The 13,282-nt window shown below is 44.7% G+C and overlaps 2 protein-coding genes across 4 annotated transcripts in view; one reads left to right on the forward strand and one right to left on the reverse strand.

The window, feature by feature from the left end:
• mms22l (MMS22-like, DNA repair protein) overlaps nt 1-1,048 on the forward strand; it is an 18,681-nt gene extending 17,633 nt beyond the window's left edge. Inside the window, exon 26 of the mRNA XM_031874467.1 lies at nt 59-1,048. Within this exon, the coding sequence (XP_031730327.1) occupies nt 59-134 (76 nt within the window). The 3' untranslated portion in view covers nt 135-1,048. The remainder of the gene's footprint in view (nt 1-58) is intronic.
• Nucleotides 810-13,282, reverse strand: part of klhl32 (kelch-like family member 32) — a 26,894-nt gene continuing 14,421 nt past the window's right edge. Inside the window, exons 6-11 of one of the 3 annotated variants that reach the window (XM_031874469.1) lie at nt 12,312-12,527; nt 9,374-10,100; nt 9,145-9,203; nt 5,004-5,196; nt 3,116-3,210; nt 810-2,852 (exon numbers count right to left, since the gene is read on the reverse strand). In XM_031874469.1, the coding sequence (XP_031730329.1) occupies nt 2,691-2,852; nt 3,116-3,210; nt 5,004-5,196; nt 9,145-9,203; nt 9,374-10,100; nt 12,312-12,527 (1,452 nt within the window). In that variant the 3' untranslated portion in view covers nt 810-2,690. Of the gene's footprint in view, nt 2,853-3,115; nt 3,211-5,003; nt 5,197-9,144; nt 9,204-9,373; nt 10,101-12,311; nt 12,528-13,032; nt 13,050-13,282 lie in introns of those variants that run through there. The other 2 variants (XM_031874471.1, XM_031874468.1) reach the window with 2 other exon arrangements.

A 13,282-nucleotide genomic window follows, 5' to 3' on the forward strand; every position in this document is an offset into this window, starting at 1 on the left:
CTGTATGCTTTATTGAATGTGTCCACTAATGTGACCGCTCCGTGTCTCTGTGTTACAGGAGTGCATATAGGAAGTTGCTGGGCCTCCTCGGAGAGAGTGGGCAGGCAGAAATAACCAGCCTGGAAGCGGACTGAGAATGGGTTGTTTTTTTTAAGGACCAGCTCCAGGACCTGTCGCCAGCACCAAAAAACACTTTTTAGTCATACAACCTTTTTTTTGTGCCAAAATTCTTAATTTGGTCATTAAGAAAATGACAGTGCTGCTAATCAGGCTATCCAACAAAGCATGAGGGTTCAGTGTATTTCATTAGCCGAGTTAATGTCAACACCTGATGTGCTGGAACAGGTATATGAAACTGTGAATATTTAAGATGCCTTAACAGCTGTACTTAAAAAGGGACAGTTCACCCCAAAATCAAACGTACATATATTGTTTTCCTCTTACCTATAGTGCTATTTATCAATCTCTATTGTTCTGGTGTTGGTCCTATTGAATATAATGGAATTGTATGGCACTCCACAAAAAAACTCAACAGCAATGTACTCATGACCTGGTTACTCGAGATAATCCACAGCCCTTATTGTGAGCACTTTCATGTAGGAACTATTTTCTTGATACGGAACTACACCCGCTACAGAAGGAAGCATGCATCTACTCGTGGACCGGAGGCTCGTGAAAGCTGCAACGATAGCTAGCTCAGTGGTGCTAGGTGAGCTAGCCGTATCGAGAATAAATGCACGCTTTTCTTTTTTCCTGCGCGGTCATACGGTTGCCGGGTAGAGAGAAAATAGTTCCTATATGAAACTGCTCACAACAAGAACTGTGGATTATTTTGATTAACCGGGTGATGATTTCTGGAAAGAGACGCTTTGAACACATCAAGCAGAGTGGCCTCTAGTTCAATTATACTGGCGAGAAGGCAGACATCTCTACGGCCCGTATCTCCAACGCTCTGCCACTCCCACCAAAACATTCTACATTGATAAATAGCACAACAGGTAAGATTTTGGGGTGAACTGTCCCTTTTTAAAGAATATGTTCCAATCATGGACTATAAGCATGATATCACCAGGTTGGATATAATGTACATATTGTAAAAAAAAAAAACAGGTGCAGCTTTGCATTTTGGAAGATGCATTATTAACGAAATAAAATGTGACAGTAAATACAAATACACTCATGGGTCTCTCCATCGTTTCATTTCAGCTCCGTAGTGAGAGAAGTGAGGAGCGCGTGCACCGAAGGCAGCACACAGACTATTCGTGCTTATAACCATCAGGTGCCGGATCTGTCTCTACGCGGTTGGCACTCTGAGTTACAGATTTGATGACAGTCGTGGGAGAGCCAGAGAGTTCAGTATCAAGAAAAAAAAAAAGTGAAAGAGAGGAGTACTGTTTGTTCCAATTGTCTATCGCCCTTCCAAGTCACAGCAATCTCTCACGATCCGACTTTAGTTTACACCGAATCACATGAAGTCTCACTCCCGTCTCCCACAATCACCAAATCCTATTTTCTGTCATCGCTAGTCATTTCCAGCCTCATCAAATGTTGATGCATGCATCCCTTCATCGGAGCAGCAGACTGCTGCACCGACGCTATTGGAGGGGGATGGAGGCGCGACAGAAAGGCAGTAGAAGTGATGCTTTGAGTTAGCGTTCAGTAATCTGCTGGATAATTCAGCTTCTTCCCATCATAGCTATTAATAACAGCCCTTATAGAATACATTCTAGATAAATTCATGTTGCTTCTTTATTCTGAAAATGTGCCATAAATATTCTTTCACACATGTTTTGGACAGAAGAGGGAAGTGCAGAGGGATGTTTCCTTTCTTTTGGTTAAAGTATATATATCTTTTTTTAAATCAGCACAATGGTGTGTTACATAACATTGTATAGACACTTTTTTGGGGGGAAATATTCTCTGAATGATGACAGACATAAACAGTCTTGGGTCCTGAGCAATGTCACTCATTTGTGTCACTGCTGATGCAGAAAAGTATTCTTTTTTTTTTCTTTTTTTTTTACCACCTTATTTAAATGTTAATAAAAAAATGACATGGTTGTTTAAGCTTCCGGCTCTTGACACCTTCAACACAACCTGCAATTTCAAAATGCATGCGAGCCAATGAGAAGACGGTCCTCTATATGTTGGAAAGAAAACACATCCTGCACGTTCTTCAGGCCACCAAAGTGATTCTAGAGGTTTGATGGAGATATTCTTCAGTGATTGAAACCCTTATAACGGGTTACAAAGAGGACAGTTTGCTTTGAACTCCTATGAACAATTGAGCAATTCAGTAATGTCCGCTTCCCACAAGTCACTTATTGGTAATGCGATTGGCATGTTGTTCCCGTCTTCTGAGGGGATTTTAATCCCTTCAGGAGTTAGGGATGAATGCTGTCTCAGTCTTTGGGGAAATACAACAGCTATATGCTGTATTATTGTGGCATCTGCTTGTTTTGTTTGAGATTCCTAGAAGCTTGCAGGATAACACGGCTCTTGTATCCCAGGAAAGCGTTACTACATATGAGGTCTCACAGAAATCCCTGTACACTCCTGTGACGTGACATGGCAGGTTCCAGCAGGATCGCTATGAGCAGGTCCGTTTTTGTGAGCCACGTTTGCAAATACTGATGGCCCAGAGTGTTTGTGTTTTTGTTTTTTGTCTGTTTTTTTGTGTTCCTCTGGTTTTAAACGGCACCTATCCTGTGATGGGGTACTTGTAGAGTCTGTAGGTTCGGGCAGGTGAAGTAAGGAGCCGGGAGGAAGCAAGTCGCTATCCCGTTGGAGGCGAATGGCAGTGTTGGCCCGTAGAAAACCTCCTCCTTCCCCTCTGTGCTCAGATCCAGCACCTGGAAACACAAAATTCATATCAGTTTGGGGGTTTGTCTGTCGAGTGATACTTTTACATGTAATATTTTACTAGCTTGTGTGTGCTCAACTGGCAGTATTTCTGAAGGCAGCCTTAATACGAATATTTTCAATCAAGCTATTCAATGGCTATTTCATCGCTGTTTCACTTAACTCTATTAACAGCATGTTATCGACAGAATCCATATTACTCTATCTGTTGTGAAGCTTAAATAACAATAAAAAAAAAAGCCCCATCTCTCACCTGAATGCATGCCAGAGGCTCATTGGTCCAAATGGAGTATCCTCCAACCACATAGATCCTGTCATCGTGGACGGCTACTCCGGACTCATTTTGACCTGGGGAGGACAAAGAGCCAACACAATGCTTCACTGTGCAAAGCAGAGGGCATTCTGAGTATGACTTCCGTGTCCTCCACACCCCCACCCCCCTTCTCCCTGGTGGGGGCAGAGACAGAGAGAGATAAATGGGGAAAGATGGGGCGAGGGCGGGAGTGTATGGAGATTGAGCCCCTTTTCTCTTTGCCCGTGACTTTGTTTTAAACTTTAGCAGATATCACGGGAGGAGGAGAGAACAAAAGAAGAAAGTCAGACAGGAGGAGAGAAGGTGGTTGGAATAGTAAAGTCACCTGAACTTTAAACCCCCTGAGCCTTCATTGAAGGCATGAATCGACAGAAAATGACCACATCCTATAGCATATGCAATACGATTGTGCCTTTAGGTCCAGGCTGGTGGAGGTGGTACTCCATCCCACCTCCATCAGCCTGGAGGCTATAGATGCAGGATGCCCACGGCTCATAAGTAGGGATGTATGTGTTTTCACTGGAGCGCCCTACCGCCTCCTCACAACCAGCGGGATGCATTATGGGTTATGTTTTTATCTAATGAGGAGGATAAAGCAGAGAGATTTACTCAACATATGTTTCTAAGCACCACATGCAATACAGCATTGGGATTTAAAAATACACTGTTTGAGATGAATTTGCATTGAAGCCCCTGACATTAAATATTCACGACTAAGTAAGCTACATTCAAAGATCTAGTTAGAATAAAATTGATGTATTTAGACTTGAATGCTGGAGAAGTCAGCTCATCTACTTCATCAGGACTGTGCGGGTGTGGTTTAATCAGACTGAATTGACCTGGCGACAAACAATGGCCCCACATCAGTCCTCACATTTAGATTCAAATGGCTCTAAATCCTGATTGGTGCGCGGAAGGATGTGACAAAATCTTTCTTTTTGCTCTCTCTCTCTCTCTCTCTCTCTCTCTCTCTCTCTCTCTCTCTCTCGTCAAATAACCACAACGGTTCCAACTTTGGCAGAAAACTGCTTTCATGTACGACCCCATCGATCATCGAAGCTGACTGAGAAAGCATGTTCTCAGGGCCTTTAACGGAAAAGTTGACCGGGACTACATCACTTTTTGCTTCGTTTTGCTTTCTACCAACTCCTGACGGGAATATCTGGCTCTCCACCTGCTAAATGCTTCACACTGTTTAAATGTTGTTAATATAGTGAAGGTAGAATAGTAACTTAGAACTCCCTCAAACAACGGCCTCCTGAGGCCAAAAACAACAAATCGGCATAAAAGTTGTGAGCCAGAAAATCAAATCAAAGAGCTGAAAGACGCTGTGAAGCTCCTTAAACTGCAGAGTCAGGTGATAATCACTACGAACGACCCCTCTTACATACAAATCGTCGTTTCATCCAGTGCTCATATAAAAAACACTTTAAAATATCTCGACTAAAACTAAAAAGGTTGGTTCCAGAGCTAAAGATGTGAAAGAGCTGCACTTGGCAGTTCCCCCCGTTATCCTCCCCAAATTGCAGTGACATAATGACCAAGTTTGAATTCCAAGGACCGCAACACCCACAATTTACATAATGTGACAGTTTACGCAACATTGCATGTGGCGACGAGAATCAGCCATTTTTGTTATAGAAGTCTTATAAGGCTGCAAGAATAGCCGACTATGTTTGTGTCTACATTCCCTTGGAAGGAAAGAACGCTCGCAGACCAGAGGGGTAGATGAATGGGTTACTATCAACCGACTGATCATCCCCTGTACACATGTGGAAGTGTATGCGTGGTGGCGTGGTGGCGTGTGTGGTGTCTTCCCTTCGCCCACCCGTGAGGAGGCTGAAGGAGCAGCGCGTCCACTGGTCCAGGTCCATGTTGTAGGAGTCGATGTGGCGGACCAGGATGCGGTCGTTGTTGTAGTCCAGGTCGTTGCCGCCCAGCACGTAGAGCTGCCTCCTCACCGCCGCCATGACGTGGTAAACTCGCCTCTGCAACATGGGACTGCGGGCCAGCCACTGGTCCTGAGGAGGTGATGGTGGTGGAGAGTGGATACAGGGGGGGAAGGAAGAAAACGATTCGATGCAGGTGAGATGTGGTATGAGGAGGGAGAGAGAGAAACGGAGAGGGTGGGATGGGAAAGGAGGATGAATAGGAAGATTAATATTTAAGCATATCCATGCATGGGTAATTGATGTATGCTCAGCGCTGGATAAATAACGTGACACTGGAGCTCTGGTTTCTACTAATGACTTCCCTCCCTATTTCTAATCATATGTTTCAGCCACTCCATTTTACACCGAGGAGCCCTGCTCATTTCACTAAGTGTGTCGAAGCTTATTTTGTGTCTTTGTGTCTCTGTGTGTGTGTATGTGTGTGTGTTTGATTGAGGCAGAGAATGAGTGTGTGTGTGTCTGCTGGGAGCTGACGGGTGGCCATCTGTTGAGGGTAGAGTGGGTGGGGGGTTGCTGTTGCTCTGGCAGGTGAATGTAGATTCATGGCGAATACAAATGAGACTCTCTCCCTCTCGCTCGCCTCTTCGCTCGCTCGCTCCTCCACGCCACGACGTGCACAAACGCACAGACCCATATGGATGTGCACCTCATACGCGTATACACACACACACACATGCCACATACCTCCGCACTATATACAGCCTCACCAGGACGCAGCCCTCTTTAACAGCTGGCTTATATACATAACACAAACAGAAGCTGCAGCTACATTCCAACGCAGACAGTTGTGTGAGTATTGCAAACACAGATATGTTTAATTGTCATGCCGAGATTCAAGGCTGCGACCAAATAGATCGGATTGTTTCGCTCTGTATTTAGGATAAAATGTCGTAACCTTGTAGAGGTAATATTGGGAGGGTTTCTATTTACATTTACACATTACAGTACCAGTACTACAAATCACACATGCAGTACTTTACTGTGGGTTGTATTCTAAAACAAGCTGCAGAGGTTTCACGTTTGTTGTGTAGGGGTTTTTTTTCTTCTTTTTTCCACGATGCCGATGGTTTCCATATGGTGTGGAAAATCAATTAGCAGACTCTTGACACCTGCCTGTCGTGTAATCCATCACGGCCAACAAAGTGTCTGCATTCATTTTCTGAAAGGGGCCATTATTGTTGCATTTATGCTGTTTAAGTGTGGTTGGAGGTTTTTTTCATTTTGTTTTTTCATTTTGTTTATATAGCCTAAAATCATAAATTTGTCTTAGATGGCTTTAAAATGTGAACACTATAGGATGCCCTCCATCCTTAAACCTTTTAGTCAGGTTAGGAAATACTCTCATCAGTGGAGAGACAATAGAGATCAACACAGGACGGAGAGTTAAATCTTGAATTACAATATAGTTACAGTATTAAGTAAATAAAGTACATTGCTCACATATAATTTGTAGCACGATGGGTTACATAACTCAGGAGGAAGCGAGTCTGACAACTGACTGTACAGAACCAAATCAGCGTGGGAGTTACTGGCACAAATTCACCTGCAAGGAGCATGGAGAAGGGAACGCAGTCTTAAGGGGTTTTTAAAACTATAGCAACACTTGTAGTGTTGAGAACATCAGACTAACACGGTTGTGGCAGACTCTGATGACTGGTAGCGCTGTTGCCGGTTTGCAAGCTGCTCCAAACGTCTGTGGAATGCACAAATAAGACAATGAAAGTGGAGTGTGCCCTGATCCGACTCCTGATTTTAGACCCCGATGGTGACTTCGAGCAGAAACACTTGCGTCCAACAGTAAAGTTGTTCTTGATATCGAGTGGTACAAGTGTTCCTGGAGATTTGACCCTATGACCCTAATATGTTGAAACATTTATTAATTGATTTATTTATTTGTAAAGCAGGCGGCAACCTCCAGGTCTAAAAAAGCGAAGCCAATGCGGAAGTGTCTTAAATTTGCATTCTCTCTAATGGCCATCAGGGGGCGACGCCTCTGGTTGTATAGAAGTCTATGAGAAAATGACTCTACTTCTCACTTGATTTATTACCTCAGTAAACATTGTAAACAAGAGTTTATGGTCTCAATCTCTAGTTTCAAGTCTTCTTCAATACAGCATGATGTTCATTTAGTAAATGATGGTCCATTTAGAGTCAAACAGACCATAAAGCAGGGTATGCTTTAGGGCGGGGCAACTTTGTGGTTGACGGGTTGCTACCACGCCGGCCAGTCTGGGTGTTGTCCGTGTTTTTGTCTGAGAACTTGAACCTTTTTACAGTGTGTTTTCAGTTCATGAAAGTTAATTCTAACATTTTGGTCGCCAAAAAAAAGTGTTTTGTTGTACTTAGCTCCACCCTCTGGTGTCACTTCTGGTTTTAAAAAGCCAAGACGGCGATGGCGAAAATGTCACAATCAAGGATGACTGTGTCCACTTCTCATATACAGCCTACGCCAGGGGTCGCCAATAGGCGGACCGTGGTCCGGATCCGGACCCAGACGCCGTTGTATCCGGACCCAGGACCTAAAACCGATAATTGAGAATTATTAAATTTTGACGGAGCGCCTCTATTTTAACCGGCGCAGCTTTTTCAGCCTTTACGGTACTTGTTCAGCGGTGCAAATCACATCACGTGATGCAGTTCGGCCAATCAAATATGGGTATTCTGACAAGTTTCCTGAATCGAGTGAGATACACACACGGGAGAGAGAGGAGAGAGGACGAAGAGTAGGAGAATAATTACGTGAGTCAGAGAAGTTATTTCACATGACGAGAGAAAAGTGGTCAAAGAGACCAGAGTCTTTAACCAAGAATGAACAGACTCTTATAGGTTAATTCTTCACACGGACAGTTTAAAACCAGTGTGTCTCATATGTTCAGGGACCGTGACGATTAAAAGCGGTAATATGAAGCGCCACTACGAGGCAAAGCACAACTCTTTTGAACAAACATATCCTCTCACATCTAAATGAAGACACAGAAAATAAACCTAAGAGCCCAATATGATCAGACTCTAACACGTTAATTCACTGACCAACAATGATGTTAACAAAGAGAATAGAGCTGAAACAAGTGGTTTAATAACCACAGATAAAGTCCATGCTCACTGATTTCTCTTGTTAGAAGATGAGAAAAATATAATATCGTGGCTTTTTTATTGACATCACTTCACACCCGAATGAACTGAATTTAAAGCTGCAGGACAATTCAGTGAAATAGATTTTTCTAAAATGAAGTACTTTATTTTAAGATGCACATTCTTCAAAAGCTTTCTGTTATGTCAGTTATTCTTCAATCCAGCCCTTATTTTGCTTGAAATGAGAAGAACATGTATTTATGTATTTCTATGTATTATTTATAATCCATCCAGTTAAATTTGAAAACTGAGAATAATAATTGTTAAAATATAATTGATGTGTACTTTCTTTATTTGATTTGACAGTTGTTGACTACACAGAGACGTTGTTACTACTACTAGGCTACTTCAATATATATATATATATATATATATATATATATATATATATATATATATATATATATATGTATATATGGCACTAAATAGCGCAAGTTAGATATTATTGTAATGTTCCGGACCTTTGCCCGAGGAGATTTTCTCAATCTGGACCTTTTGGAATTTTAATTGAAGACCCCTGGTCTACGCTGATGAGCATGGACTGTACATAAGCGCTGATGAGAGCAGTGACACTGAACCAAAACAGGAAGGTTGCAGGCCGTAAAACCGAGACAATGAGCTGAAAAAGCTAAAAGAACTGATAAGAACTGTACCGTTAAATCTCTGTGGGTCAGTCACAACAAGCGACACCTTTCACAATACACACAATCATCCATCGTTAATATGGAACTATTGATTCAAGCAGCTTTAAAAACAATATTGTCAGCAGTAACACAATATACTACACTACTCAAGTACACATATGATAGAAAAACACACTCAATTGTCAGAAAAAAGGCCTGCGATCACTGTGAGATCATCATTATGAGATCACTTCACAGTTACCTGTTCTGGGTCGTACACCATCAGTCGGTTCTGGTACTGAGCTGTGTTTGTCACCCCGCCTGTAACACAAAGGAACAACATCTTTTTTTTTTTTAGGGAGCAAAACATTTAGGTGCATCGAGCAGCGTATTTCTGGACTCCATGTCGAGGGTGTGTCTCAAGGTAAATGTAATGCATGTGCGAGAGTGTGTGAGTGTCTTGCGTCCGTTTCCCTGTATCGCTCCTGTACCTGAGACCCAGAGCAGGCTGTCGGCCACGCAGCCGGCGTGGCAGGACAGCGAGCGGTCGAAGGGTTGTACAAACATCCATTTGTTCCTCTTGGGGCAGTAGCGCTCCACAGAGGGCAGCACCTGCCTCAGCTCGTTCCTGCCCCCCACTGCGTACAGGTACTGGCCCAGCACGCCCAGGACAAAGTGTTCTCTGCAGGCCTTCATGGGGGCGATCTCGGTCCAGCAGTTTCCCCTGGAGTCGTACCGACAAGCAGTCCTCACGGCACACGTCCTCCCGGTGGCGTGCTCCACCTCCCCGCCCACGACAAACAGGAAGTTCCCCATCACGGCCACGCAGTGGTGGCTGCGCCCGGTGGGCATGGGCGCCAGCTCGCTCCAGTTCGACCCGCCGGCGACACGCACGTGCTCCTGCGCGGCCGGGTCGAAGTAGCGCAGCTCCCTGACCCTGCTCACCTCCCGCTTGCGCCCGCCGGCTATGTAGAGGGTGAGGGACTGGAAGCGAGGCCTGGTGCGGGCTGACTGGCGGAGGGGCTGGGCGAAGGTGGCGCGGTGGTAGTCCAGGGCCTCCTCCACGAGGGCCGCGGCAGTCGGGCTGGACTGGACCAGAGAGTGGCTGCGGGCGAGATGGTGCAGCGTGGGGACGTCCATCAGGCCGTAGCGGACGTGTTGGAGCAGATCATCGGCGTACTGGTGGCGGCAGTCGTGGTCCAGCCACAGAACGACCAACTATATGCAGAGGGGGTGGAGAAGAACTGAGTGAGTTGTAGCCTCCTTCACAAAAAGAGTTAAATGGGTCGGATGAAGCTCAAATTCAGTATCCACTCAACTCTAAATAAAGGAAAATTGACATATTTAATGTACAGTTTGAAGGATACATGAAAATGATTGTTTCATTATGGGCTTGATGATTTATTGGCTTTATTTGGGGTACCCTGTTTTATATTCTTGGTGCTTTGCCTCTTTTGGTTATCATTGATAAAAACAAGTTGAACCTAATCAATATGCTTCTTTTCTGAGTGAAGGGAGGGTCAGGAGATAACTCTGTTTTTTAAAGATTGAAAGATATGGTTCAGCGTCCTCTCTACCCAAAGACTTTCCATGCAGTCCCTTAAAAAGGGAGACGGTCGGTATGAAAAGCACGAAAGACCAGAGGATTGAAAACATGAAAACAGGAGAGAGAGAAATGAGCGGAGGCTGCTAATCAGATTTATTTTTCTAGACAACTAGGCTATTATGGCAAGACGGAGGCCCGCCCGCCCGCACGGCATCAGTACTTGCCAGCACACACACGCACAACTATGTATTAATCAGCAGCATTCAGTATACACACTGTAAATATCCACAGGCACCTTCCTTTGTTTAATGCAGGCGAACCGGGTTGCAGAGAATTTAATTGAACTTGAGAGCGGTGGAAGGTTATTTAGTTGCGACGAGGTGTGAACGTGGGCGAGATGACTGGAGATCACCGATACCATTACGGGGAAAACAAAGCGAATTTTTTAAAGTAGAGATGGAGAATTTGGTACAGCAGAATAATGACGGTCCACAGCATCACACCAGGAATCAAAACGCAGCATTCGCTGTATGATGTGTCGAGGAAATACTGTGTGCTAAACAGCTTTCCCTTTACTTCCTCTCAATTGCACTCTAAAGGTGTGAATATTCGAGAAACATGCAAGTCAGGATTGTCTTTTTATGCTATCTGTGCCACTCTCTTGTCTCTACCTCACTTTCTCTATTGCTCACCCCGCCTCTCTCCTCCTCCTTGCTCTGAAGTGACAGTATGTGTGTGTTTCTGAGTGAGAGCGTGTATGTGTGTGTGTGTGTGTGTGCGTGCGCGTGCACTAGCTGACTGTGAAGGTCACGCTGCATCACGCAACTTCCTCAGGGCACAGAATAAATCAACTCCTTCTCCCTCCTTCCCCTACCCACAGAAAGAGAACGTGAGAAAGAGAGAGAGAGTATGTGTGTGAAAGAGAGAGAGTCAGACCACAAAAGAGAGAGTGAGGGTAAGAGATAGTGAGGTAAGGGGGGGGGGGGAGATACAGAGAGGCAGAGTAAAGGATGGCAAGAAAGAGGAGAGAGGGGGGAAGAAAAAAAACAAAGCCAGAGAAAATGTGATTTCCAGAGCGTGAGAGTCTCTAAGAAAACTCTGAGTGACGATGATTGACTGCCAAGCTATATCGGTCCGGTATTGGCTTGCACATCCACCCCCCACCCCCTTTCGGACGACGGCCCCCGCTTGCCGTTCGCTTCCGTCTGATGCCCAAATTAACCTTCTGGGCGAAGTGAAGGAGGCCCAAAGCAGCCTAATCAGAGGCTGATTATGGCGGCGGCGGCTGGCTAAAGGGTCAGGGTAATTGTGCCATCAGAGGCCTGATTGTTTTCAATCAGACGGCCGGCCGAGTGACAGCTGGGGGATTGGGGCCCTGATGGAGCCGCGACGGGCCTAATCAGAGAAGAGAAGGGGAGACAGACAGAGAGGGAGAGAGAGAGAGAGAGAGAGAGAGCGGGGAGGGGCGGAAAAAGGGGGAGGCTGATTGGTGCAAATGAACAGTCAAAACAGTAAGTCTCCACGAACTCCGTGACACGCGCGCTCGCATGGATGCATGGACCGACGCAGGTGTCCGTCACACGTGCACGCGGTCGAAAACGTCCTACGGCACGTCCTCATTGACACAAACAAACAGTGTGTCCGTGTTTAATTTGTTGCTTATTAGTCCGTGTGGATTCTGTCATGCATTTCTATCTGCGTGTGTAGAACAGTTTGGTGCCACGATGTAATTTGTTCACATTTACAAGCTGAGAGGATTGCACGCTACACTTTAACACCTTGATGTTGCATCCCCAGCCTCTACTTGCGTGGAAAGACCCATGCCCACACACACACACACACACACACACACACACACACACACACACACACTCTTCCAGTACCTTCCATATCTCCTCCTCGCTCAGTGAGGTGAGGCGGTCGCTCTTCAGCACCTCCCTGAGGAGGCGGTAGGGCAGCTGCAGGGCCTCGTCCTGCCGGCTCTGGCTCAGCTCAGACAGATGCTCCACCAGGAAGCCCACCACAGCCTCCTCCAGGGCGGGGAGGTGGAACAGGTCGGCCACGCGGTACAGCTCCAGGTAGTTCACGCTGCTCAGTTCCTGCAGGGTGAATCCATAAACACACGAATGAACGCACGTATTCACCAGAAAGGTTGTCTTTGTACTTACAGACAGTAAAAGATGACTTTAGCTGGATATTGTGATTTAGTTTGAAGGTATAGTCGTAATTTATAAAAAATGTCTGCGATTTTTATTTTTATTCTAGCCATGATTTTGAAAGAATTTGTCACATTTACCAATTATAAGTATCTTCTTCTCCACCCACATAAAAGAGTTGGACATACACACTCATTCCTGATAGATATGTACATATGTACGCCACACATGTGCAGTATGTATTCAGTAACCGTGGGTTGATTTCCATTTCATAGTTAAATGAAAACATTACAGATGCTAAATGAGGTGACAGTCAGGCAGAAATAAAGGAGAGGATAGGAGGTAAATAAAAGAAATCGAGGCCCGACTGGTGGAATAAGACTGCCATCTTCTGGCTGTCCTTCAGCACATGCAGTACAGTACCAACAGGCATCATCTAGTGCTCAACCTGTGATAATATATAATACCTTTATGGATCTCTGGCTTTTAAAGTAGATAATTTGCACTGAAAGTCATTTCACTCATGTTTTACAGAAATAAAGTAAATATAGTGGGTATTTTATTTTGAAAAATCTCTGAATCAGGAAATAAAACAAATTGGATTAAAGTTCTTCATTGAATATTAGAATGATGATTACACAAATAACAAATTACACACACACACACACACACACACACACACACACACACACACACAC

The sequence above is a fragment of the Anarrhichthys ocellatus genome, unplaced genomic scaffold, assembly GCF_004355925.1.
Source record: "Anarrhichthys ocellatus isolate YVR2014 unplaced genomic scaffold, GSC_Weel_1.0 scaffold81, whole genome shotgun sequence".
Classification (NCBI taxonomy): Eukaryota; Metazoa; Chordata; class Actinopteri; order Perciformes; family Anarhichadidae; genus Anarrhichthys; species Anarrhichthys ocellatus.